This window comes from Musca autumnalis, unplaced genomic scaffold (assembly GCF_047663935.1).
Source record: "Musca autumnalis isolate F117 unplaced genomic scaffold, ASM4766393v1 scaffold_5, whole genome shotgun sequence".
NCBI lineage: Eukaryota > Metazoa > Arthropoda > Insecta > Diptera > Muscidae > Musca > Musca autumnalis.
Genome location: NW_027412088.1, coordinates 84,886,766 through 84,911,760, shown reverse-complemented (window position 1 = coordinate 84,911,760; position 24,995 = coordinate 84,886,766). Strand labels below are relative to the sequence as shown.

The following is a 24,995-nucleotide window of genomic DNA, read 5'->3' as shown; positions in this document are numbered from 1 at the left end:
TTGTTTTGATATAGCCCCCATAGGACGATATCTTCCGATTTTCGGTATTTTGAAGGTTTTGGCCTCATTATCACACCGAGATGGCTAAAATTTGGTATTTAGTCTTCGTTTAGGGTATACAACTTTCCCCCAGAAACCTTTAGGTATAGGTCCACGCCATTATTTAGCCCCCATAGAACGGTACCTTCCGATTTTCGGTATTTTGAAGGTTGTGGCCACATTAATCCACCGAAATGGCTGAAATTTGTGGTGGAGGGTATAAAAAGTTCGGCCGAACCGAACTCAACGCTTTTCCTTGTTTGAGTTACCGACAAAAATCGGTAACATTAAAATGCTTATAATTTCGGTAATTAACGATATTTTTCGGTAAGTTGGCAACCAAAAAAAAAATAGTCGTAAAGTTTTACCGATAGCTATAGTGCTGCCAACTTATATTTTTACTTTTCATTTATAATTATTCGGTTGAATTTTACCATTTTTGCCTGTAACTCAAAAAATGAGTTAGAGAATCGCACTACAGGTGTCTTCTTATTGAAGCCCACAAGGAATTGACTTGGATCTTTCCTTAGAAGTTCCTCTTATGAAAAATCACCAGGACTTGTGATTGAAGACCTCAGTAGTGGGAATCTCTAACGCAGTTTTTGATTAACGACAAAAATCGGACAAAATTCCGGGTGGGAAAATTAATTTTGAAGATAAAAGTCCTGGGTTCTGAGTTATGGCGTGTTGAACTAATGACTTCCATATTCTACAAAAAAGCAGTACGGAAGATTTTAGGTTGGTTTAAAAAAAAAAAATATGGTCTTCTGTTTATTGCAGAGCTCCCAATAACAAAACAACATTGTTCCACAACATCCCATACGGGACAAGGGAGACTTCTCTCATATCAATGAGTGCACCCCGATTCATATTAGCTCAATGACATGGGACCTACTGTTTATCGCCGAGTCCGAACGGCGTGTCTTAAGACACCACTTTGTAGAGAAGTTGTACATGGCTGAAATACTCAGGAAATGTCGCCAACATTACTGAGGGGTATTTTGCCACCGTTGAAAATTTGATGTTGCCTAGTCGGGGAATCGAACCCACGACCTTCTGCGTGCAAGGCGGGTGTGTATACCATTGCACCACGGTGGCACCCGCAGAGCAGAGCTCCGAATACTCGCTCGAATTCCACTCGCGAGTGAAGCTCCTTCGAATTCGAGCAAGTTGAGGGGGACAACTTGCCCCCTCCTCCTCCCAAAGAAAAACTTACCGCCACCACCAAAAAAAGTACCCTCTCCCCCTATTTTCACGTAAGAGTAAATCAGAGCTGTGGTTTATTGTCCTTTTCCAAAAGGAATTTTCCAGCGCCCAGACCTTAAGTTAGTGGATTTCCACTTAAATAAAGCTTATCTTTATTTATTTTCACGTTGATAAATCATTGTATTTGCCAGATGACACCTCTTGGCGTACTATGTAATTGCAATTAGGTGTGACATTTGTTTTTTGCACCGGCATATAAAGAAAAGGGTTATTGACCGAGTTTAACCAAGCGTACATTACTCATAATACCCAATAGAAAAAAATTATTGAACCGGAACTTTTTAACCTTGAGTTTTTTTGCTACCTTAATTGGCCAAAAAACACACGCCCGCATTGAAATTTAAAAATAAACGAAATGTTTTAGACAATTTGGTAAAATTTCGAGTTTGGTAGGAAACACGAAATACAAAGAAATGTATTCACAAGCAAAATACTAAATTTAATATTTAAAATGTATAACTTATCCAAACAATAGCGACCAAAAAAATAAAACTAAAAAGTAATAAAAAATATATATTAATGTTCTATTAAGTCCATATTTACATTAGGAAATTTTCCTTGCGGAAATTGTCAGTTTGTTGGTGAGAGATTGCCTAATGTAAATATGGTATAATTGAAAATGTTACACTTTCGTTTTCTAAAGTCATGCAGAGATAATTAAAATGTTTCAAATTTAATATAAGCTTCACCGTTTGTTGAATTTTGAAAGTCAGTGTTAGAAGCACAATATTACAACAACTAAATGTCTAATACATTAAATAAAAAATCGTTAAACATTTTCAGTTTCGTCCTCACCCATCGATAATGAGTTTGGAAGCATCTCAGCAGGGTGGTTGGAGAATGAAAGTGTTTTTAACTTCTTGGTGGCCTTTCAATATAAATGTTTTTAAATGTTCTCTTTACAAGGAATTTTTCAAACCCTACAAAAAAATAAAATGCAATCAATAGATTTTAATTTACAACCTGTTTCCCTATTTCGATAAGCAAATGAAAACGAAAGAAAACACTTAAAATTACATTTTCGAAAAAATGTTTGCTCCATTTTTGTTTTCAATACAAATGACAAATTTCAAAACAATACCCAGCTAGCATTTGGAAGATTGTTTTTTCAAAAGTCACATTGCGGAGTCTTTTTACAGTCCTTTTGGTGATTAAAAACTGATTAAGTCGCTTGTATGAATGTGACTCTCTGTAATGATTAAAAAGAGTTCAATTTAAAATACAACAACAAATGTGTAGTAATCACAAACAAATCATTGAGGCGTTTAAAATGCGACTATTTTTTCTTTATTTATTGTCAAATTTTGATCACCTGAAGATTGCAAAATGCTTAATCAAAAAAGGATCATGCAGGTGTTTAAAAAGTGACTAGAATTATGTATCTTCTGATCATATTTTGAACAGCTAGGTGATTTAACTCTGATTGTTTTGTTTTTTTAACATAACGGTTTGGTTGTATATAATTCTCATATACACTTTCTACAAAACTTTGATATAAATATCACATATAATATTATGGATATCGACAAAGACTACACATGTCCAGGTTTTGCCAAGTGAAATAAAGAAAGTGAATGAAGAAACAGTATTCTAAAGGGATAATTAAAAGTCACAACGAGGCAGAAAAGAAAACTAACCAAAAGAAGGAAACAAAAACAAAGAAGAATGAAAAAGAAAATTCTTTTAATTTGTTCGTCTGATAAAAAGACTCATAAATGACTTACTAAAGACTCATAAACGATTATAAACTCAAAAAAGACTCGAAAAAAATCACAAATTAATCAAAAAATCAGCAATAAATTATTAAAATACGATTCGAAAAACGACTTTATATACCATCAGAAAATGGGCAAAAATGACTCGAAACTAATGTAGAGGAAGACTCATTTGTGATTTGTTTAGAAGAGTCGTCTGAGGTTACGTTTTCTTCCCGACAAAGGAGTCATTTATGAACAGAAAACATATTCCAGCTTTTTAATCGTGCAGACGGATCAAAAAAGACACGAATTTGATTGAAAATTTCAAAAAATGTTGGCTGGGTATTTTCGTATTCATTTGTGAAAAATGCTCGACTCTAAACTATTCGAAGTTTGGCTTGTGGAACAAACGTTGATGTTTTTTGTTTTCACCAAAAATCGTTAACAAAATTTCTCGAATGTTCCTAATACGTCCCTCATTGCATTTCTGAAAAGCCATACCAAAATAAGATATATTTATACCCTCAGCCTTTAGGCTAAAGAGGGTATTTACACTTTGATACGACCAAAAATGTGCCTCATCGAAATAATGGTTTTAGACCCCAAGTATGTTTGTACGATATCCGTTTCAGACAATTTTGAGTAGATCTAGCAATGTCCGTTCGTCTGTCTGTCTGCCCGTCTGTCTGTCTGGCTGGCTGGTGCGCACGATAACTCTCGAACGGATCAATCGATTCGGTTCAAATTTTGTGTATCGAATTATTTTGTCCAGATTCGATTTAAGTTCGAAGATGGGCCATATAGGTCCACTGCTTCAGGTACCTCCCCCACAAATGTTCAAAAATTGTCGCAAAACTTGTGCGCACGATAACTCTTGTAGGGAATAACTGATTTGGTCCATACTTTGCACATCGTGTAATTTCTACCAAACTTAGATTAGGTTTCAATATGGACTCAATCGGTCCACTCCTTCGGGTACCTCCCACACAACATTTCGGAAAAGTTCGGTTTAGGGCCTGGTCTCGAATCGCTTTGATTTTTGTTTACGCAAGTTGTATTCGCTGTCTTCTATACGACGCTGTAAGTTTCATTAGGGGCAAGTCCATACTTCCTGAGGAAATAGCCTGAAAGTTACAAAAAGCCCTATGACACCGTGTGTAATGGTTGGAGCGCAAGATAACCCTCGAACGGATCTGCCGATTCGGTCCAAAATTTGGCTTTGGTAATATTTTGTCCAAACTTAGTTTAAGTTCAAAGATGGATTATATCGGTCCACTCCTTCCGGTACCTCCCCCACAAAAGTTCGAAAATGTTCGGAAAATTTGTGCGTACGATAACTCTTGAAGGAAGTTACCGATTTGGTCATTACTTTGCACATTATGAAATTTCTACTAGACTTAAATGAGGTTCCAATATGGACTCAATCGGTAAACTCCTTCGAGTACCTCCCTCACAAAATTTCGGAAAAGTTCAGTAAGTTCAGTTTAGGACCTGCTCACGAATCGCCTTGGTTTATGTTGTAACATCTTGTATTCACTGTCCCCTATACGAAGGTACAAGTTTCCTCAGGGGCAATTCCATACTTCCTGAATAATAGCCTGAAAGTTGAAAAACAAACCCTCTGACACCATGTTTATGGGTGGAAGCGCAAGATGCCGATTCCGGCCAAAATTTGGCCTTCGTAATATTGTTTCCAAACTTAGTTTAAGTTCGTACATAAGCCATATCGGTCCACTCCTTCAGGTACCTACCCCGCAAAAGTTCAAAAATATTCGGAAAAATTGTGCGCACGATAACTCTTGATGGGAGTGACCGATTTGGTCCATACTTTACACATTCTCATAATATCTACCAGATATAGATCAGGTTCGAATATGGACTATATTTGTCCACTCCATCCCGTACCTCCCACACAAAATTTTGGATAAGTTCACTTTAAGACCTGCTATTGGATAACTTTGATTTTTGTTGAAGCAACTTACATTCGCTGCCTCAATTACGATTGTAAAAGTTGTTTCAGGGGCAAGTTCATACTTCTTGAGAAAACAGCCCGAAGGGTGTAAAAACCCCCTATGGCACCCCCATGGTCTATGTCGGTCCATTCCTTTAAATACCTTTTCCGCAAAAATTTTGAACTTTAATCCTAATCAACATTTTTGTCGGTTCATACGACCAAAATTTTGAAACCCCCTAACTACATAAGTTTTTTGTGAAAAAAGTGTTTCAATTTGCCCATGCTGAGGGTATATCTCTGTCGCCAAAGCCGACTGATACTTTTCCATGATTTTAGATTTGATTTTCAGTTTGACTTTGTTTTCCTTCACAATTTGGCCCTTTTAATCCTTGAAAAACGACGGTGTATATACTGTGGCGAAGCAACCATTGAATTTTTAGTTTTCATTTGTTGAAAATAGTATACACACTTTTTGTTGTTTAAAAATAATTTTTTCAGTCTCATCAGAACTTTCACTCGTAATTTTGTTTCAACAATAAATATTCATAAAAATTCTTTTTTTTTTTTTAAACAGACGCGTTTTTAATAAATATTAGTGCTTTCCACATTGGTGACCCCGTACATTGAATACGATGTCTCGCGAAGAAAATTCTGCAAACGCAAACCTTAGCGTTGGTGATGGAGTCAATAACAACGAACCAATTCCTCAATCAGCTCAAATTTTGCCTCAACAAATTTCAGCAATAGCTGTGTGGCGAAGCAACCATTGAATTTTTAGTTTTCATTTGTTGAAAATAGTATACACACTTTTTGTTGTTTAAAAATAATTTTTTCAGTCTCATCAGAACTTTCACTCGTAATTTTGTTTCAACAATAAATATTCATAAAAATTCTTTTTTTTAAAAACAGACGCGTTTTTAATAAATATTAGTGCTTTCCACAATACTATAATATTTCTTAAAAAAAAACTTAAATTCCGCACTTCGTGCCCTTGAAGTATATTCTTAACCAATTCACAATTCATTTATTTTTTGTTTAATTAATAACAATATAACTTTTATAGATAACGAGTTATCACTTTTTATTCATAGGCTTCAAAATCTCAAAGTAATTTCAGTGACTGATTCGCGTCACCATCAATCTAGCAATCCAAATAATCCATATTTTTGAAATCCGTTCCCTTTCATTGCCTTCCAATCCTTCTTATTGGTGTTTAACATCGTCACAAGATATTTGATTGGTAATCTTCAAAGGCAACAAGGAGATATTGTTTTCCTTTAAGGCATTGGCAGCCTTGTCAATAACAGCTGCATTGGGTATTTGGGCACGGGTCAAAATCCAAACAATGGCTAAAAGTTTATAACAACGAAAAGTTAATATTTAAAAAATAATAAAAAAACTATATTTTCAAAACTCACTGGCATGAGACTCATTGGTCAAGGGGGTACAGGAATATACGGTGGCATAATTTTCATAATCAGTGTCCAATACCCAATAGTTGCTGGAAACATTATAGGCTGGTGAGACAGGGAATTTTACCAACAGTTTACCTGGGGCAACAACAGAAGCTGAGCCAATAATATTTTCATAGACATTGGATCTGGAAAGAAAAGCCAAACAGTAAATATAAATTACAAATAACATTATAGAATACTCACTTCTCATTAACCAAACTATTTTCTACCTTCACCGTGTTATCAGCATTCAAAGTATATTTGGCGGTTACACATTTTCCTTCACTTTCAAAATAGACTGGATATTTGGCATATTCATACCATGAACCCAAATATTTTTGTAAATCCAAACTCTCAACGGTTTTAATATTTTCCGGGCAGGCACCCGGGTAAACCACTTGACCCGAGGAGCCAACAATAATGGCGCCCAATACAATAAGAAGAGTGGATCTGGAAAAAATGGACAAACAATATTAGATATAAATAAAATAAGCCACATATTTTTACTTACTCTTTATACATTTTTGTGTTTTGTTTTTTGAAACTTTTACAACTGCCTTGTCTGGAGTTCTCTGGGATTCTAACTAAACTTCCTTAAATGAGCCATGTTATTTATACGAATATCATGGCGGTTCTAAACGTAAAGCATTTGTTTATTTGCCAATGGTCAACACTTAAAAAACACAGACACACGTTTTATTGATTCATTAATAATGTATCATCATCATTGTTATTGTCTTTGTTTTTATCAATTTTGTTTCATTATTTTTGTTTTATTTGAAAAGTGTGTTATTTTTTAGTGTTATCATTAGCTCGTGAGGTGTGTAGAAATGTGACCACTTAAATATTTTTTTGATTAGCCAGCTCCATGTAACAGAGTTTTGTCTGTTTTTTTATTATCAAATACAATCAGACAAATTACGAAACATAAACAAATGACATTAATTTGTATAACTACAGATAGCGGCCAGCGGCCATATCTGAAAAACGCCTAAAAGATTATAGAAATCCCATAGTCAACTTTTCATACACAGTTTTTTTCTACTTCAGAAGCAGATGTTATCTATCTCTATTGAACTAGACTATGATAGGCTAATGATAATCAACTAATTAAACCAAATATTGGAACTATCTTACAATGTTTCGTACGAGTACAGTCAGTTTAACCTTCACAAGTTTATCAAGTGGATTTGGGAATATGTGTGCGAGAAATCGATTTATATCTTTTGCAACTGATTGCAACAAATGTGGGATTCTAAAACAATAGTCTTAGAACTTTGAATAGACTAGTCTGTGTTTTGAGATATCATCTTTCATTTTGTTTTCCCCAGGGAGTTTTGGTCTTTCCATTTGCCGTGAGCCGTTTTTAGGATAGTGTTGAAATTGATGCTTTCCAGAGATCGAATATGGAGTATATCCGTCCACTCCTTGGAGCACCTCCCACATCCACGTTCGACATTTTTGCTTAAGTGCAGTTTAGAGTCTGTTCTAGGGTTTTGGGTAGGGAAATCCCGCACCGGGAATTCCCGGGAATTCTCGGTTTATTGGTTACGGGATTTTCCCGGGGAAACAAAATCTTATTTCCCGGGAAGTCGGGAAATAACTTTTTAATATTGAATTAATGAATAAACTATGCCCATCACTTTTGTACCATAGAATCAAAATTCGATTAGATTTTATAGAATCAATAAATTACAAAATATTTGGAAATAACTTTAATCTACAAAAATGTTTTCAGGGGAAAAGTGATAAGAGCAGCACCAAAAATATAGACTATAACGATGGATTTTTATTCTGTTTTATTTAAGTGCGAAAGAATATTTTCTAAAGAGGGTCCGGCTTGCTGGCTGATGCGCACGATAACTTGCGAACGAAGCCACCGATCAGGTCAAAAATTTGGCATTCGATATTTTTTCAAACTTAGTTTATGTTCAAAAATGTACCATATCGGTGGTCCACTACTTCCGGTACCTTCCCCAAAAAAGATCAACAAAGTTCCACACAAAATTCGGAAAAAGTGACGCTTTAGAGCTCCTCTCGGATCGATTTAAACTTTTTTCAGCCATTTCTTTCAGTCTTTACGACCCCCTTTACGACGGTACAAATTTTGTCGGGGGCAAGTGCTTACTTCCTGAGATAATGTCTTAAAAGCTCCAATAAACCTTGACGCCAACAACTAAAATGGAAAATTGGCTAGATAACTCCTGCAGGAAGTTTCTGATTGGTCCACACTTTGCATATCGTACTATTTCATCTAGTCATGTATCAGGTTGGAATATGGACTATATCGGTCCAGCCCTTCGGTATATTCAAAACAAAATTTAGGAAAAGTGCAGTTTAACGGCTCATCTTGAATTTTTTGAAATTCTTTCCAAAAAGTTTTATCTAAAGGCCCTGTTATGACGGCACAACTCTTCCTGAAGTAAAGGCACAAAATCCCAAAAAAGCCTGCCGATACCAACTACATTGGGTAGTACGTAAGATAACCGTCGAGGGATCTCCCACACTCTCTTTTAAATGTTTGGCAACATGCTTTGTGTGTGGCCCTAGTTAAAAAAGTAAAAATTTATTCGGGAAAATCCGTACTTTCTATGAAATTGGCTCAAAAACTCAAAAAGCCCTTAGAAACGTCAGAAGTATTGTTTTTGTTTTTCTATAGACTAGGTCGGAGCCTGAGGGTATATCTTAGTCGGTACAGCTGACTGATATTTTCTTACTCGTTTCAAGCAATCTTAGGCATAAGAATAAAACATACGATTTTCGAGGTCGGTAAAATTTGATCAATAACTTCATTGTTTGAGCCAAACCACTTTCCATAGAGCGTTTTCATTATGAATAATGGAAACGGTCAGTGTGTGCAAAATCCGGGCAACATGGTGCATTTTTCCATATTTTTTCGTTTTTAATCGATGGAGAGAAAACGTGTCATCCATTTGTGAGCCCGCAACTCTTTGAAAATATTGAATTTCATATAAGTTACTATGGGAAAATAAAAAAACACGAAAATATTAATCCACTCTCGTATTTTAAAATTTCCCGGGAAATCCCGGATTCCTGGGAATGGCGATTTTTTGATTACCGTTTCCCAGGAATGACAAAAACCTGGAAAACCCAAAACCCTAGTCTGTTCGAAGATCCTTGTTGTCCTGATTACAGCGATATTATGTTTTTCGTGAGCAAGTCCATGCTTCCTTGCATATTGGACCAAAACTTCTAATTTATACTGAAATTATTGGAATATACCGATGCATTCCTTTAGGTACCTCCTCCACAACACTTTTAAACTTTAATGCAAATATATTTTCGTCGGCAAGTTAATACGTCCAAGAAAGGGCTGAAAGGCTGAAATCTAAAAATCCCCTAACACATATTTAATTCGATATTGTATTTAATTCGATATTGTCAATAGATGAACGTTTAAATTCACACAAGTTGAGGGTATATCTCTGTCGGCAAAACCGACTGATATTTTTACTTGTTCTGCTTAATATGGCTCTGGGTCTATCTCCAGTTCAAGAAAAGCGGCTGCGTGGATAGGTTGTACTGGGCAGATGTTTTGCACAGTGCCCTACAGGAATTTAGACCATCAATGCTCAACTCTGCAGTCCATGTGGTGAACGGAGTGATCGTATATTTAGTGGAGGATATTTGCATATCCCTCGGGCGGAAAAACGTGTAAGATCACTCAAATAGGAGTACAGCCTTTAAAAAATGACTGCAAGATCGTTAGTATACGTTATGATCTTAATGACGTCTGGAGGCGTGGAATACAGGAGAGATAGAGGTTAAACAGCTCCGGAGATATCACCCCATCTTGGGATACTCCCTGTTTTCTCTACGGGACTTGGACTTCTTGTTCCTGATATAATTGATTATCTTACGTTTTAAACATGACCCGAGAGTAGTCTGCTCGATGTCCTCAGCCAGCGTGGAGTGCCTGACAGTATCCTTGCTGATGATCGGCAACTGGGCAGCTGTTTCTGATGCTAAGGAAGATTAAAGAATCAAGGGTCTTTACTACAGACGATAAAAGCGAAATCGGTCTGTACAATGTGACAATCTCCGCTAATTCTGGTCTTTATAGACCTTGTAAAACTTAGGGCTATCAATAAGCTCAGCCAGTACTAACCCCTCTGGTCGTTTCCGAGTACGGAATGTCGTAAGTCATGATGAACATTAAAGTCCCCAAAAGATCAGACGGCTATGACCTTCCAATAGCGAGCTAATGTTATTTACCGGCGGGATGTATAAGTTAAACAACTCTACCGCCGCAGTTCCTGAATGTTAGCCCCATACATTCTATGTACGGGTCATTAGAGTCAGGCTCAAGCGAGATAGGTCTGTATTGAACAGACTGGTGGAATGGAAAAGCTAATCCCGCTTCCTCCACTTCTGATGCGATCCTTCCTCAGTACGTTGTAACAATCACAACGCTGTAAGCTGTAGTTGTTGTTGAGCTTGGTTTCCTGTACCGGCGCGCCGTAACCATAAAATCCACTATTTCCTCGATCTTACCTCGCAGATCATACATACATATATACATATGTATGTTCCCATACTCATCCCCAAGGGGACAAAGGGATTCATATAAAATCAATGATATGGGACCCAATTTTGTTCGCCGAGTCCGAACGACGTGTCTTACGACATCACATATAAAGAAGTTTTACATGGCTGGAATACTCAAGAAATGTCGCCTACTTTAAACTGAGGGGGATTTTGCCACCGTTGGCAAGTGTGATGTTTTTGTCCCAACGTGGTAATCTAACCACAGACCTTATGAGTGCAATTAAATTGCAAAAAAGTTGCAATTCCAGGGATTAGAACAACAACGGGTCGTGTTAGGTGCTGCGTGTGTGACTGCTGTTGGGGGGAGTGTGGGGGTGTCGCGTATTCTGATGACGACAGTGACCCCCTGGGTGGCATGTCCTTGTCGTAGTCCCTCACAAGATGCACCCAATCCACACATCTATTGTATCTCACCGAAGTTTAAGTGTGGTGGATGCGAATGCGACAAACCAAGCACATCCACTTTGGTGCTGGGTTTTCCTCCGTTCCGGCACGGACCAAGAGAATCCCGAACAGGCATTCTGGTATATGCTGCTCCCAACGCAGAAATACGATACAAATACAAACATGTGTATACTGAGGTGGCATGATGGTTCCGGGTCAATGCGGTATCGAAGAACCCATCGCCGTGGGATTGAAGTTTGGAGATGACTTCCCCCACTGTGTCAATAGCTTTCACATCTCACAAGCTAAGTTAGTCAGCGCACACTTTATAAACTTTTAAATATGCAATCATATATCGCAATCATTCCCAGATTGGATTATTAATTTTTGGAATTTTTTTATACCCTTCAACATATTAAGTTTGTTTTTCCGTTTGTAACGCATTGAAATAATATTATTTTCTTGATCGGTACCTCCCGATCTTCGGTATTTTGAGGTTTTTAACTTAAATTTTTAACCGAACCGTCTGTAATTTGACATTTGAGGTTCTCGGTGGTCACGGAACTTCTCCAACAAAAATCGTCAACATAGGTCATTGTTTTGGTATAGCCCCCATATAAAGGTAACTCCCGATTATCGGTATTTTTGGAGTTTTATCTTTATTTTTTGACAGAACTACTGGTAACATGATTTTTTAGATTCCCTGCAGTCGCGAAACTTTTCCACCGAAAATCGTCAACATAGGTCCATGTTTTGCTATAGCCCCCATTTGTATTTTGAAGATTTTAGCAAAAATTATTAACCAACTTACCTGTAATTTGACATTTGAGTTTCCCAGTGTCCACAAAACAACTGCAAAAAAACGTCAAGATCGGACAATTTCTTGATATAGCTCCCATGCTTTATTTGCCGAATTACCTGTAATTTGACATTTGAGGTTTCCAGTAGTCACAAAACTTCTTCACCAAAAATTGCCATCATAGGTCCACTTTTTGATATAGCCCCATATAAAGGTACCGGCTGATTGAGCACATTTTTATATACATTTTCTGACATAAAATATCTCCACCGGCTTACTGATTAACCCAGGTCGTTTAAACACCACAAAAAATGGTTGCAAAAATTGACGTAAAACTCTTGCTTTTTCGAATATTTTTGTGTTTTTATACCCTACACCACTATGTGGTAAGGGGTATTATGTGTTAGTGCATTTGTATGTAACATACAAAAGGAAGCGAGATAGACCCATAGTTCCTTCTAGGGATATACATAGAATCACTTTCTGAGTCGATTTATGCATGTCCGTCCGTCCGTCCGTCCGTCCGTCCGTTCGCAACATACAGGTCGCATTTGTTGACCGATTTCGCTGAAAATTGGGGAATACCATTTTTTTTAGCCGTCGGAAGATCAAGTTCGAAGATGGGATATATCGGTCCACGTTTTGGTATAGCCCCCATATAACGGTACCCCCCGATTTACGGTATTTTGACGTTTTCAGCTACATTTTCAGACCGATTTAGCTATAATTTGACATTTAGGGTTCTTAAGTGTCAATAAACATATATAACAAAACTTGTGGACATAGGTCCACGTTTTGGTATAGCCCCCATATAACGGTACCCCCCGATTTGCGGTATTTTGACGTTTTTAGCTACATTTTCAGACCGATTTAGCTATAACTTGACATTTAGGGTTCTTAAGTATCAATAAACTTATATAACAAAAGTTGTGGACATAGGTCCACGTTTTGGTATAGCCCCCATATAACGGTACCCCCCAATTTACGGTATTTTGACGTTTTTAGCTACATTTTCAGACCGATGTAGTTATAATTTAACATTTAGGGTTCTTAAGTTTCAATAAACTTATATAACAAAAGTTGTGGACATAGGTCCCCGTTTTGGTATAGCCCCCATATAACGGTGCCCTCCGATTTACGGTGTTTTGATGTTTTTAGCTACATTTTCAGACCGATATAGCTATAATTTGACATTTAGGGTTCTTAAGTGTCAATAAACTTATATAACAAAAGTTGTGGACATAGGTCCACGTTTTGGTATAGCCCCCATATAACGGTACCCCCCGATTTACGGTATTTTGACAGTTTTAGCTACATTTTCAGACCGATTTAGCTATATTTTGACACTTAGGGTTCTTAAGTGTCAATAAACTTATATAACCAAACTTGTGGACATAGGTCCACGTTTTGGTATAGCCCCCATATAACGGTACCCCCGATTTGCGGTGTTTTGACGTTTGTAGCTACATTTTCAGACCGATGTAGCTATAATTTGACATTTAAATTTATTAGGTCTATAAATAAATGTACCAAATTATATCGAAATCGGTTCAGATTTGGATATAGCTCCCATATATCTTTCCGCCGATTTGGCGTATTTGCTGCACCAAACACGCTATATACGTCCGATTTTGATGAAATTTTGAATGTGTAACTGAATTCGGTCTCAAAATAAATGTCCCAAACTACATCGAAATCGGTTCATATTTGGATATAGCTCCCAAATATATTTTCGGCCGATTTGACGTATTTGCTGAAAACACGCTATTTACGTGCAATTTTGATGAAATTTGGAATGTGTGACTGAATTTAGTCTAGAAATAAGTGTAACAACTTATATCGAAATCGATTCAGATTTGGATATAGCTCCTATGTATATTTTCGCCCGCTCTGTCTAATTTTGATGAAATTTGGGATGTGTATATATATGTATATAAATCAGTTCAAATTGATACATATCTCCTATATTTTACATATTCACAGTGGTGTAGGGTATCATATAGTCGGCCCCGCCCGACTATGATCCTTTCCTTACTGGTTTTTTTTTTGCATTTTGTTATAGTATTGTCTGTTAACTTTCATTTCACGCTTATAAAGCTTCATTTGAACTATGCATTTCCACGCAATTGGCCTAAAACCCAAGCTATTCAAATAATCCACTTTTTTGTAATATTCAACTTTTGATGGAAAATTTAAATATGCGATAAAAATTTAATCATAAATGTTAGAATCATATAAAGTCAGAGATTTGTTAGTAATATACATAGTGAAAGTATTTTTAAATCAAAAATCAAGGGATTTGCATATAAGGATCCAAAGTTTTTGGCACTTTTAAAGAAGTCACGATTGCAGGAAAACTATACGTTTAAAAAAACAGTTATTTTTTAAAAAATGCTTAAAAAGTCTCAAAAAAAGAATTTTCATAAACAATTTTAAGTTTTCTCGCAAAAAAAAAATTCTCGGCGCTAAGTGGGTTAAACTAGAACGCCTTCTGGCTAGACTGTCTGTTTACATTCAAGATTTTCTCCTGTTAATGCAAAAGCTTTCCTTGCGAATGGTGCCCCTTATCTAGACCCTAGGTAGCTCTGAAAAAATATTATCAAAAAATACATTTACGATAGAAAATCTAATTTACGAATTTTTTTCTTCTTCTTCTCTTTCAGAAGATGTTTATCCCGACGAAGAGGAAACAACAACATCACAAAAGCCCATGGTTGAGCCAACGGTAAAAATAAAATGTTTATCGGGTTCCATGCTGATTACCATTAAAGATGCACCCGTTAATCATGAGACTGGTCTATTCAGTGGTATGGTGTATCCAAAGGGTTTATCGAAAAATTCAACCTGCTTAACGGAATATAGGTGGGTTCGCAAACTAATAAAATACACACATACCAATATAGAAAGCATACAATAACTATTAAAACTTATTTTTTTGCTTTACTCAGAGATCACGAGGGAACATTACGCTATAAACTACCGCTACGTAGTTGTAATACCATGCCTCAGGAGACGGTAAGTTCAAAAATATTTTAATAATAAACCTAATTGAAGAAAAATTTACAAAAGATGGTTAATGATATTTCTATAGGAGATATCATTGACTCCTCTGAAAAGCTATTTCCCCAAACATCCCAAGAGGTATAAGCGGAGATTCTGTTTCTAGCTCAATGATATGGGATCTCTTTATTTTAACCGGGTCCAAGAGGAGTGTCGACCATAGCGCAATAGATTTCTTTGGAGGAAACACCATGGAATAGGAATAGATAGGTCGACTTTCGACTAATCGATTGATCGACTTTTTGCAGTCAAAAGTCTAAAAATTATTATCTTGTGGTCGATTTTCGAGTTTGCCATAGATTGTTGACTCGAAAATCGACGGTTAATTAATTTGCTGCGGTTATGCAAAAGTCGAAAGTCGAGTTCTAGGACAAATGAAATAATCGCCAGACCGCTATTCGCATTTTTAGTTTTAGACAAAAATCAAAAAGTCGAAAAATCGATTATTGCTTTCCATTACCTATCCCCACCATGGAAGCCAATACTACGCTGAGGGATGTAATCACCATAGGATATGTATGATGGTGATTTGGCATGTTCAATTTTGATTTTGGGAGAGAATCTACATTTTATTTTTATTTCCACACAGCCCTTTTATATTCAAAGTTTTTATTGGAGCCGAAGTTAGGCCAATTCCGCAGTCAATATACCATACGACAATAATTTAAAGTAAAAAACAATTAAAAGTGAATTGCCAAATAATCGAAATTCTGATATAATAACGAACTGATAGCAAATCTCCTCTATCTCAAACATAAGCAATCAAAACAATCCAACAGACAATTATTCCAAGTAGCTATACATGACAATTTGAAAAGCGTAATGCCTCAGGCACTTGAATAGTTTTACATGAATAGGAGAACTATCAGCAGCAGCAAAGTGATTGGTCAAATTGATACGAATACGAATAATAACAAAACTTGTTTTATTGGACAATATTGCTTTTTATCTTCTTAACTTTCGCCAACACATCGGCGAAACCCTTAAAAAGCGACGCCATCATACGTCACTATAAGACTTCAGTGACAGTTCGTGTTTTTTTTTCAGCAAGAAGTCTGCAAAAATTGTGATTTTTTTCAAGTTGCGTGCTAGCTTTTACTACGTGTCTGATTTCACTAATAAGAATGAATTAATGAATATTAAATTTGAGCTAAATCTGATGCTTTACACACTCACAGCGCTAAGATATAGCCATAATGAAGAACAAACATCACAAGCGGCCTTAATAAAAACAAGCACATAAATATGCAAAAGATTGAGGACTTGTTGTGTGCTTTTTTCCTGGTTTTTTTGGGTTAAATCTATTGTAAAAAAACACAAATAAAAAGGCAATCACATTTTGATAAGCTTTAACCATAAAACGTGACTTTTTGCCATTAGCAGCATAGAGAAAATTAGACAAGAAGTGATGAAAATAAATTTGAAATCTTAAAAATACATTTTTCATATTGCAAACAACATTCAAATGAGTAATGTTCTTTGTGGACTCGTGTCTCTTCTTCCTCTTATCTCTATTTTTTTCTTAACGTCTGTTCACAAAACATAAAAGAGTTAAGCCACAAACCTGATTAAACTACAAAAGCTTTAATTAAACTGTTTTTTTTTTCAGTTTTGCTGAAACAGCCCTGGCATTAATTAAATCTTGTTATTCTTCTTCTTTTTGTTCCATTGTTGATTTTTATCAATTTGAAATTAAAAGTGTTAATTTCTTTTGGGATTTTGGGAAAGTATTTTAAATTTTAATTGAGAATTTATAAAACAAAACAAAAAACCTGGGTACTTCAATCGGGAGGAAGAAGATCATAAAATAAACTAAATTCAAATGAAAACAAATTGTTTTGGAATTTTGAAAATAGAAAGTGGTAATATAATCGACGTATTGCAATGGATTTACTAGATTGAATTTCTAGGGGTGATGAATTGAATTTCTCTCCCATGAGAAAATGAAAGTAAAACAACAAAAAATTAGAAGATTAAACATTTTGCGCTTTTAATAGAAAATCAATATGTCTTCTCATTAAACATCAATAGATTTCCTAAAGTTGATCTAGGGATATCTTAAAACAAATTAATGCAAAATTTACTAGCGTCGAACATTTTATAACCTCCGTCGCAGGGCATTAGAGACAATTATATTTATTTTGCCAATAGAAAGAATGAACCGGCCGTCGCAATGGAACTTTAGTACAAATACCAACTGAAAACTTTTAAACAAATGGCTCGATGCTAAGAAAAAGAACGGGACAGTACCAGAAACAAAATCTCTAGGCTTCAAAAATACTTCATATCTGCAAATTTACAATAATATCTGTATAAATATACGATTTTAAACTCCGCCTTTATCTTCTAGCCATTCACATTCGATATGTCTGATGAACTGAATTAACCACCAGGAAAACTATCGTAGAATATTGGTTAGGTGTGGGACTTCGCTAAAATTCACTATTTCAATACAAACTCCTTAGCTCGATTAATTCAATTAATTAAAAGCTTTCATAAATAATGACCTTCGTCCTAATAAGACAACAATAATCAAAATATCTTCCTTCCTTTAAAACAGATTGAATCAGAGACTGGCTTTGAATCAGACAATGAATCATAATCTTATAAACAAAACTGTATTGAAGTAAAAAGGAATAGTTTGTGTCGCTTCGTTTATGAAAGTATGTACTAAACTCTTCATCCTACTCCTTGCAAGAGCAGAATATTTTAACAGATAATACTCTCTTTACAATAGCTCATATGGGACATCATCGTTGTTCTTTCAGAAACATAGGCAATACAAAATATTGAATTACAGTAATCTCGGTTGGACTAAAACCTTCAACCAATCTTAAATGGAGCTACCCTTATATGGGGCTATACCAAAACGTGGACCTATACTATCTGATTGTTTGTAAGGAATATTTCTTTACCTGTAATAATGTTTTCTATCTTTACCCTGCGTTTACACGTGACTGGACAGTTGACTTCATGTATTGATTGTCAAAATCCAAAAACTTGCCTGTGTGACGTAGGCGTCCAGACAACTGTTAAAACAGTTGTAAAATTATGAATGAAAATCTTAAATTTCTTTTTGTATTCCGTTCACATATTTTGTTTTTTTATGTTATTTTTTACAAAAACGTCAAAAATTTGTTAACCCTGCTGTCTGTGAGAAAACGATGGACAGCTGGAAGACGGCCGACAAATGTATGTATGTGTTAGTAAATCAGAGTTGTATTTGGAGACAAACTGTCTGGTGTAAACGCCTAGTTAGGAAAGAAAATCGGCAGTACCGTTCTATGCTGGCTGTATAAAACCTGTACCGAGAAATTTCTAGAGGAAAGTTTTGTATCTCCAACCAAGACTAAATAACAAATTCAAGGCATTTCGTTGGATATTGGAGCCAAAACTCTTAATATACCAAACATCGGGAGGTACCGTTCTATGGGGGCTATATGAAGACGTGGACCGACAAATTTCAGGTGAAAAGTTTTATACCCCCAATAAAAAATAAATACCAAATTTCTGTCATTTCGGTGGAATATTGAGGCCACAACCTAAGAAATACCGAAAATCGGGAGGTACCGTTATAAGAGGGCTACATAGAGACGTGGACCTAACTGAAAAATGTCAGAGAAAAGTTGCGTATCCCCAAAAAGACTAAATACCAAAATTTCAGCCATTTCGATGGGATATTGAGGCCACAAACTTCAAAATACCGATAATCGGAAGGTACCGTTCCATGGGAGCTATATGAAGACGTGGACCTATACCGACAAATTTTAGGTGAAAAGTTGTATGCCCCCAACGAAGGTTAAATACCAATTTTCAGCCATTTCGGTGGTTTATTGAGGCCACAACCTTCAAAATACCGAAAATCGAGCGGTACCGTTCTATGGGGGCTATAAAAAGACGTGGACCTATACCGACAAATTTTAGGTGGAAAGTTGTATTCCCACAACGAATGCTAAATACCAAATGTCAGCTATTCGGTGGGATATTGAGGCCACAACCAGCAATATACCCTATGAGGGCTATATGAAGACCTGGACATATACCTTCAATTTTCCGGTGGAAAGTTTTACAACCACAACGTTGACTAAATACCAAATTTCAGCCATTTTTATGGGATATTCAGACCACAACCTTCAAAATACCGAAAATCGGAAGGTACCGTTCTACGGGGGCTATATGAAGATATGGACCTATACCGACATATTTCAGGTGCATAGTTTTATACTCCCAACGGAGACTAAATATCAAATTTCAGCCTTTTCTGTGTGATAATGAGGCTGAAACCTTAAAAATACAGAATATCGGGAGGTACCGTTCTATGGGGCTATATCAAAACGTGGACCGACATTCCGATATACCCCATTTTCAATACCAAACCACCTAGGAGTAGAAGAAACTTCTATAATAATCTCTGTCTTAAAAGACTGGCAACTGTATCTTGTATTTCAACAGACAGACGGGCGGACGGATATAGTTATATCGACTTAGAATTTTATGCTGATCAAGAATATACATACTTTATAGGGTCTCCGATTAACATTTCGATCTTTTACACACGGAATGAGTAGTATAATTATACCCTCCATATGTTGGTGGAGGGTATAACAAAATTGAGATTTATCTTTCACATTCGCCGGTTTTTTTTGAAGCTTTTGGACCATTGTCTCAGGAAGTATGGACTTACTCCGGAAAAAATTGTACCATTGTAATAGGGACCGTAAAAACAACCTTTTGCAAACAATTTCAAATAGATTCGAGTGCTCAAACTGCACTTTTCCCAAATTTTGTGTGGGAGGTACCCAAAGGACGGGACCGACATATTCCAACCTGATACATGACTGGATGAAATAATACGATTTACATAGCTTGGACCAATCAGAGTCTCCCTGCGAAAGTAATCTTGCGGATTTGCCATTGTAGTTGGTGCCGTCAGGGTTTCTTCAAACGTTTAGGCTATTATGGACTTGCTCCCGATGAATATTGTACCGTCGTAAAAGGGACCGCAAGGACAACCTGTTAAAAAAAATTAAAAGCGATCCGAGAGGAGCTCTTAAAATTTACTGTTTTCATATTTTATGTGGGAGGTGTCCATTTTCGAACCCGAACTATATCTAAAAGGAATAATGTGATTTGCAAAGGTTGGACCAAATCGATTGTTCACTTCGAGAGTTATCGTTCACACAATTTTACAGATAAATTTGGAACTTATGGGGAAGGTACTAGATGGAGTTGACCGATATGACCTATCTTCGAACGTAAACTAAGTTTCTGCAAAATATTACGAAGTCCAAAATTTGGTTCGTATTGTTGATCCATTCGAGAGTTATCATGGGCACCAGCCAGCCAGACAGACAGATGGGCAAACGGACGACCAGTAGTGCGATTCTCTAACTCATTTTTTGAGTTAACGACAAATATCGGTAAAACTAAAACGCAAAATTATGAATGAAAAGTTGAAATAAAAGTTGATAAAACTGTTGCTATTGATAGAACTTCACGACTACTTTCTTTTGGTCGCTAAATTACCGAAAAATATCGTTAATTACCAAATTTATACGCATTTTGATTTTACCGACTTTTGTCGGTAACTCAAAAAATGTGTTAGAGAATCGCACTACAGGGTTAATCGACTCAGTTAATCGAATTAAAACCGGTTAAATGCAAAAAGGACCATGAAGACGCGACAATATCGATTAGTCGTCAACGAGAGCCGTATCTAAAATTTTCTGAGCGATATTTTTGCAGAACATGTCGTAGCTGAAAAATGTCATCTTGTGGTACTTTTATTGCGGTTTTTGAAATAAAGGACGAAAGGACATGGAAGGAAGCTAGTTAGAAGGTCAAAATGTTCTAGGAAAAAGATCCTTATTAGATTTGACTGAAGATATGTCATATCAAAAGTAAACCAAAACAACAGCGAACAAAGTTATAACGCTAATTTCTGATGGCTTATATGGTCTCCAGTGAAAAATTCATCACGCCATAACTCAAAAGTTGGACTCACGGCGGACCTGGCATTTGGGGTTCTGTATATGCTCATCGAGGGCTTTCACTCCCAAAAAGAATTTTCCAACCCCAGGCCTTGAGCTCCATTCTGTTACACAATGTAATTTAAGTGAAACATGACAAATTTTTGACATTACCATCCCAAATCCCAGAAAACACAAAACCGCGTGCGTCCGCTATCATACCTATGACGCAACTACCAACTTTTGGGAGATGATACATTTTCGTTAAAGTCACAATTATGCCTTAAACGGATTTTTTCTAGAACTTATAGTTTGCTAGAAATTCGGCGCTGGCGGAGGAGCCCCCCAGGTGGTCGGTGTTATCTCCGGAACCGTTTAATCTCTCCTGTATTCCGCCCCCTCCAGTTGACTGATCTTACAACCTTATTCCACGCGAGGAATATGCAACTATCTGCCACTAAATCTAAGGTCACTCTATTCACCACATGGACGGCAGAGGTGAAAACAGAGTCCGACCATAAACAACGCCACGATTCTGGGGGTCACATTCGACAGAAAGTTCATGACGTCCGGGCATTTCACATCTATCTACGACAAGCTGAGATGTAAGAACAGGGTCTTCAAGTCTCTAGCCGGCAGCTCTGGCCTGCCAAGCATACTCAACCACATCAACTTGGTCGGATTTTTCCGACCAATGATGCTGTTTAGGATTATTAATGGAAGCACAACCACGTTGTCTCCCAAAATGAATGTTCAAACTGAAATGATCAGAAGTTTTGCATACATAGAGTTTAAAAAAGGACGTGGGGAAAGTACCCCACTTCCTCCGAAATTCATAAAAATATACATTTCCACTGCAAACCTTTAATATTTAACACACTTAAAAAAGTAGACGTGGTCGGATCTTTAGGCCCACAGAACTGCCTTGATTTCAAAATGCAAATGCCTTCTTTCGGAAATTACTTTTCAAGCCGATCGTCTATAAAATATAGCATTTTAAGAAATAGGGAACAGGGAGAACCCCCTTCCGACATGCATCAAAATATATTTTCTATTTTCACATTGTCTGCAAATATCATGAAAATCTCTACAGTTGTTTTGTAGATATAAGGACCCCTCCGGTCCTTAGGCCCCAAATAGGTACGTGAGGTCGGGAGCACAACCAAAATTGTCTCCCGCCCCCTTCGAAATTCAAGAAGACATGTAGCATATTTTTACCGTTGGGCTATCCCTGTACATTTTTCCTGAATCAATTTTTCTTTTCGTAAAAACCTGACTTGGACTCTGACGATCATTTAACAAAAAATACCAAAATCGGCCTAGCTGTTCTCAACTGATGCAATTACCAACGAACGAAATTTGATTATGCTACAGTAGAACAAATACTCTCCTCCTCGAAAATCTAAAGGCCAAGGCGACTCTAAGTTGTTTATTTTTATTTAATATTCATGAACGTGAGAAAAAATCTCTTCTAAACTTTAGCTTCCAATGTCTGTGTGAAATAAAAGACTTGAAAAGCAAACAAACTTTGTGCTGTTTTTTTTTTTAATTCGACATATTTGGCTTTGTTCAAATATTGAAATTCTAGCAAACGCATTTTTTCTTCATTATCGCATCAAGTTTAGACGACTCAAAAGGTTACATGGAAAACAAAATACTTTGAACTTTTGTTTAAATGTAAAAATTCTCATAGCCACAAACTCTCGGCATAAGAGTTAGCTGGCGTCAACTTATCCATAGAATATCAATAAAGATGAAATCACTCAAGTGACTTGTTAATGTAGGTGTTTTGTTTATTATTATTGCAGTTGTTGTTTGCTTTGTTTAATTTTTGTCATAAAGGCAAACACCTTTTAGCCTCCACTTGGTTCACTTGTTTTGTTTGTTTTTTTTTTTACGACAGACTGTTAACCATTTTGGGCAGTTTCACGGTCAAGCAGTTAAATATTGTATGAGTTATATGAACTTGTACACATAACAGGTGCAATGAACATTAAGAATTATTACGAGTATTATTATTGTATATTAAAAAGTTATGAACAATTTGTTGTAATATATTGAAATTAAAAAATATATTTTGTTGTTTCATTTTTTTTGCAATTTTATTTTATTACTAAAAATTGTTTCTTTGTAACAGAAGTGTTTTCACTCACAACTAATAGAAGTCATGGGATTTATTTAGATATGCCAATATTAAAGTTGGCAATTGAATGATAAGAACTTTTTATTTTAAAATAATTAAGTGCCTACCACAAAATATTATATTTCCTTATTCATGTACAAAAATACCAAGGAAAGGATATATCACTCTCTCTCTCTCTCTCTCTCTCTCTCTGAAAGTACAGAAACTTCTTAAATATTTTTTTTATCTGTTTTTATTACAAATGTCTGAAAGAACATCTGTTGACATTGTCAAAATTATGTAAAAATTGTGCCCAGTCACCCTAAAGGTTTTTTGTTATTAAACTCAAGCCTTGTTTAGTTCACCTTAACTTTGACTTTGAACTTTGTTTACAGCTGTGACTTTGTAAAACAAAAAGATTCTAACAAATAAGTTTTCAAGTTTTTAGTTTTTCTCCCATATTCATTACTAAAATACAATTAGTTTTTATTATTGTTGGTGTTTTTTTACATAGAAAAATTCACCTGTAATGTCAAGATTTTTCCTAACATTGTAGCATTGTCAGCATCAGTGACAACAACACACACACACAACAGCATCTATGTAAGTTCATCTGCCATAGCTCTGTTTGTTTTTTTCTTTTCTTTATAGATGCTTGGTAATTAAAATCTAATTAAAGTAAATATTGTAAGTGTGTTTGTGTATCTGTGTGTGCTTCATGACAAACCATGAACTTAGCTGTTGAATTGAAGATTTGCAAAAAGTCACGATATGATAACATCAATTATAATCGCGTTAATTTAGTTGCAAGGAGAGTGTTAGTTTGTTTGGTTGGAATGGTGAAGTGATGATGCTGTAGCCGAAGATGTTCCATGTTTGTTGTTTAATAATGTTTGGGTCTTAAGTCTTTTGTTTTGTTTTTTTTTTTCTATTTGAAAAAGTGAATGCACACAAGTTAATGGATTTGAACTGAGTTGTCTTTTGTGGGGAAATTAATTACAAATTATTTTATTTCCTGCACATGCTTACTTTTAATGGCCAATATTGAACTTTGTGCTTGCAAATGATGATGTTTTAATTAACACAAAAATGGAAAATTTATTTGCCTTGCGAAGCCAGAGGACAATTACTTTATTTTACTACGAATACCCCAAAAGTGTCAAAACATTCAATTATAGAAGTACAGCTTGATTCGTTAAAGAAACCGCATTACCTGAGATATAGAGAGAACCTTTTGATCAACCTGTAGGAGGGTTATAGGACAGAGTAAGGCAATGAGTCTCCCGTGAGCTTAAATTTACTCACGCTCATATCCTGTGTACACTTTAACTGGTGGTGAGCGTGAGTAAATTTACGCTCACGGGATACCCATTGCCTCACTCTGTTATAGGCTCAAAATGGTGTTTTAATCCTAGGATGATGCACTGGTTATAAGGAAGCGTAATTAGAACGATTCAAACATACGCAGTTGTGGACAAAAATGCAATGTAAAAATATTGCAAGAAGTCCAAAGAATGTGTTCCTTAAGTATTAGCGGGGCAATGAGGACAACGCCATCTAGAGCTTTAGGGACAATTTTATAAGACTTAAGTAGATGAGCGAGAGGAACGTAAGAGACCACCAATACATACGACGGGTCACAACGGGTGAGTCAACTGTTCATATTGTATCAGAGACACATG

The 24,995-nt window shown here is 36.1% G+C and overlaps 2 protein-coding genes across 5 annotated transcripts in view; one reads left to right on the top strand and one right to left on the bottom strand.

Annotated features, from left to right (window-relative positions):
• pio (zona pellucida domain-containing protein piopio) overlaps positions 1 to 24,995 on the top strand; it is a 163,174-nt gene that overhangs the window by 107,942 nt on the left and 30,237 nt on the right. For 2 of the 4 annotated variants that reach the window (XM_073989696.1, XM_073989698.1), the window contains exons 4-5: positions 14,826 to 15,024; positions 15,111 to 15,177. In XM_073989696.1, coding sequence (XP_073845797.1) covers positions 14,826 to 15,024; positions 15,111 to 15,177 — 266 coding nt within the window. The remainder of the gene's footprint in view (positions 1 to 14,825; positions 15,025 to 15,110; positions 15,178 to 24,995) is intronic. The other 2 variants (XM_073989700.1, XM_073989699.1) reach the window with 1 other exon arrangement.
• On the bottom strand, positions 5,964 to 7,022 carry LOC141405856 (apolipoprotein D-like). The gene is made up of 4 exons (XM_073990641.1): positions 6,922 to 7,022; positions 6,615 to 6,860; positions 6,375 to 6,556; positions 5,964 to 6,305 (listed from the first exon to the last, which is right to left on the bottom strand). The coding sequence occupies exons 1-4, from the start codon at positions 6,930 to 6,932 to the stop codon at positions 6,160 to 6,162; spliced, it is 585 nt and encodes a 194-aa protein (XP_073846742.1). The 5' UTR covers positions 6,933 to 7,022; the 3' UTR covers positions 5,964 to 6,159.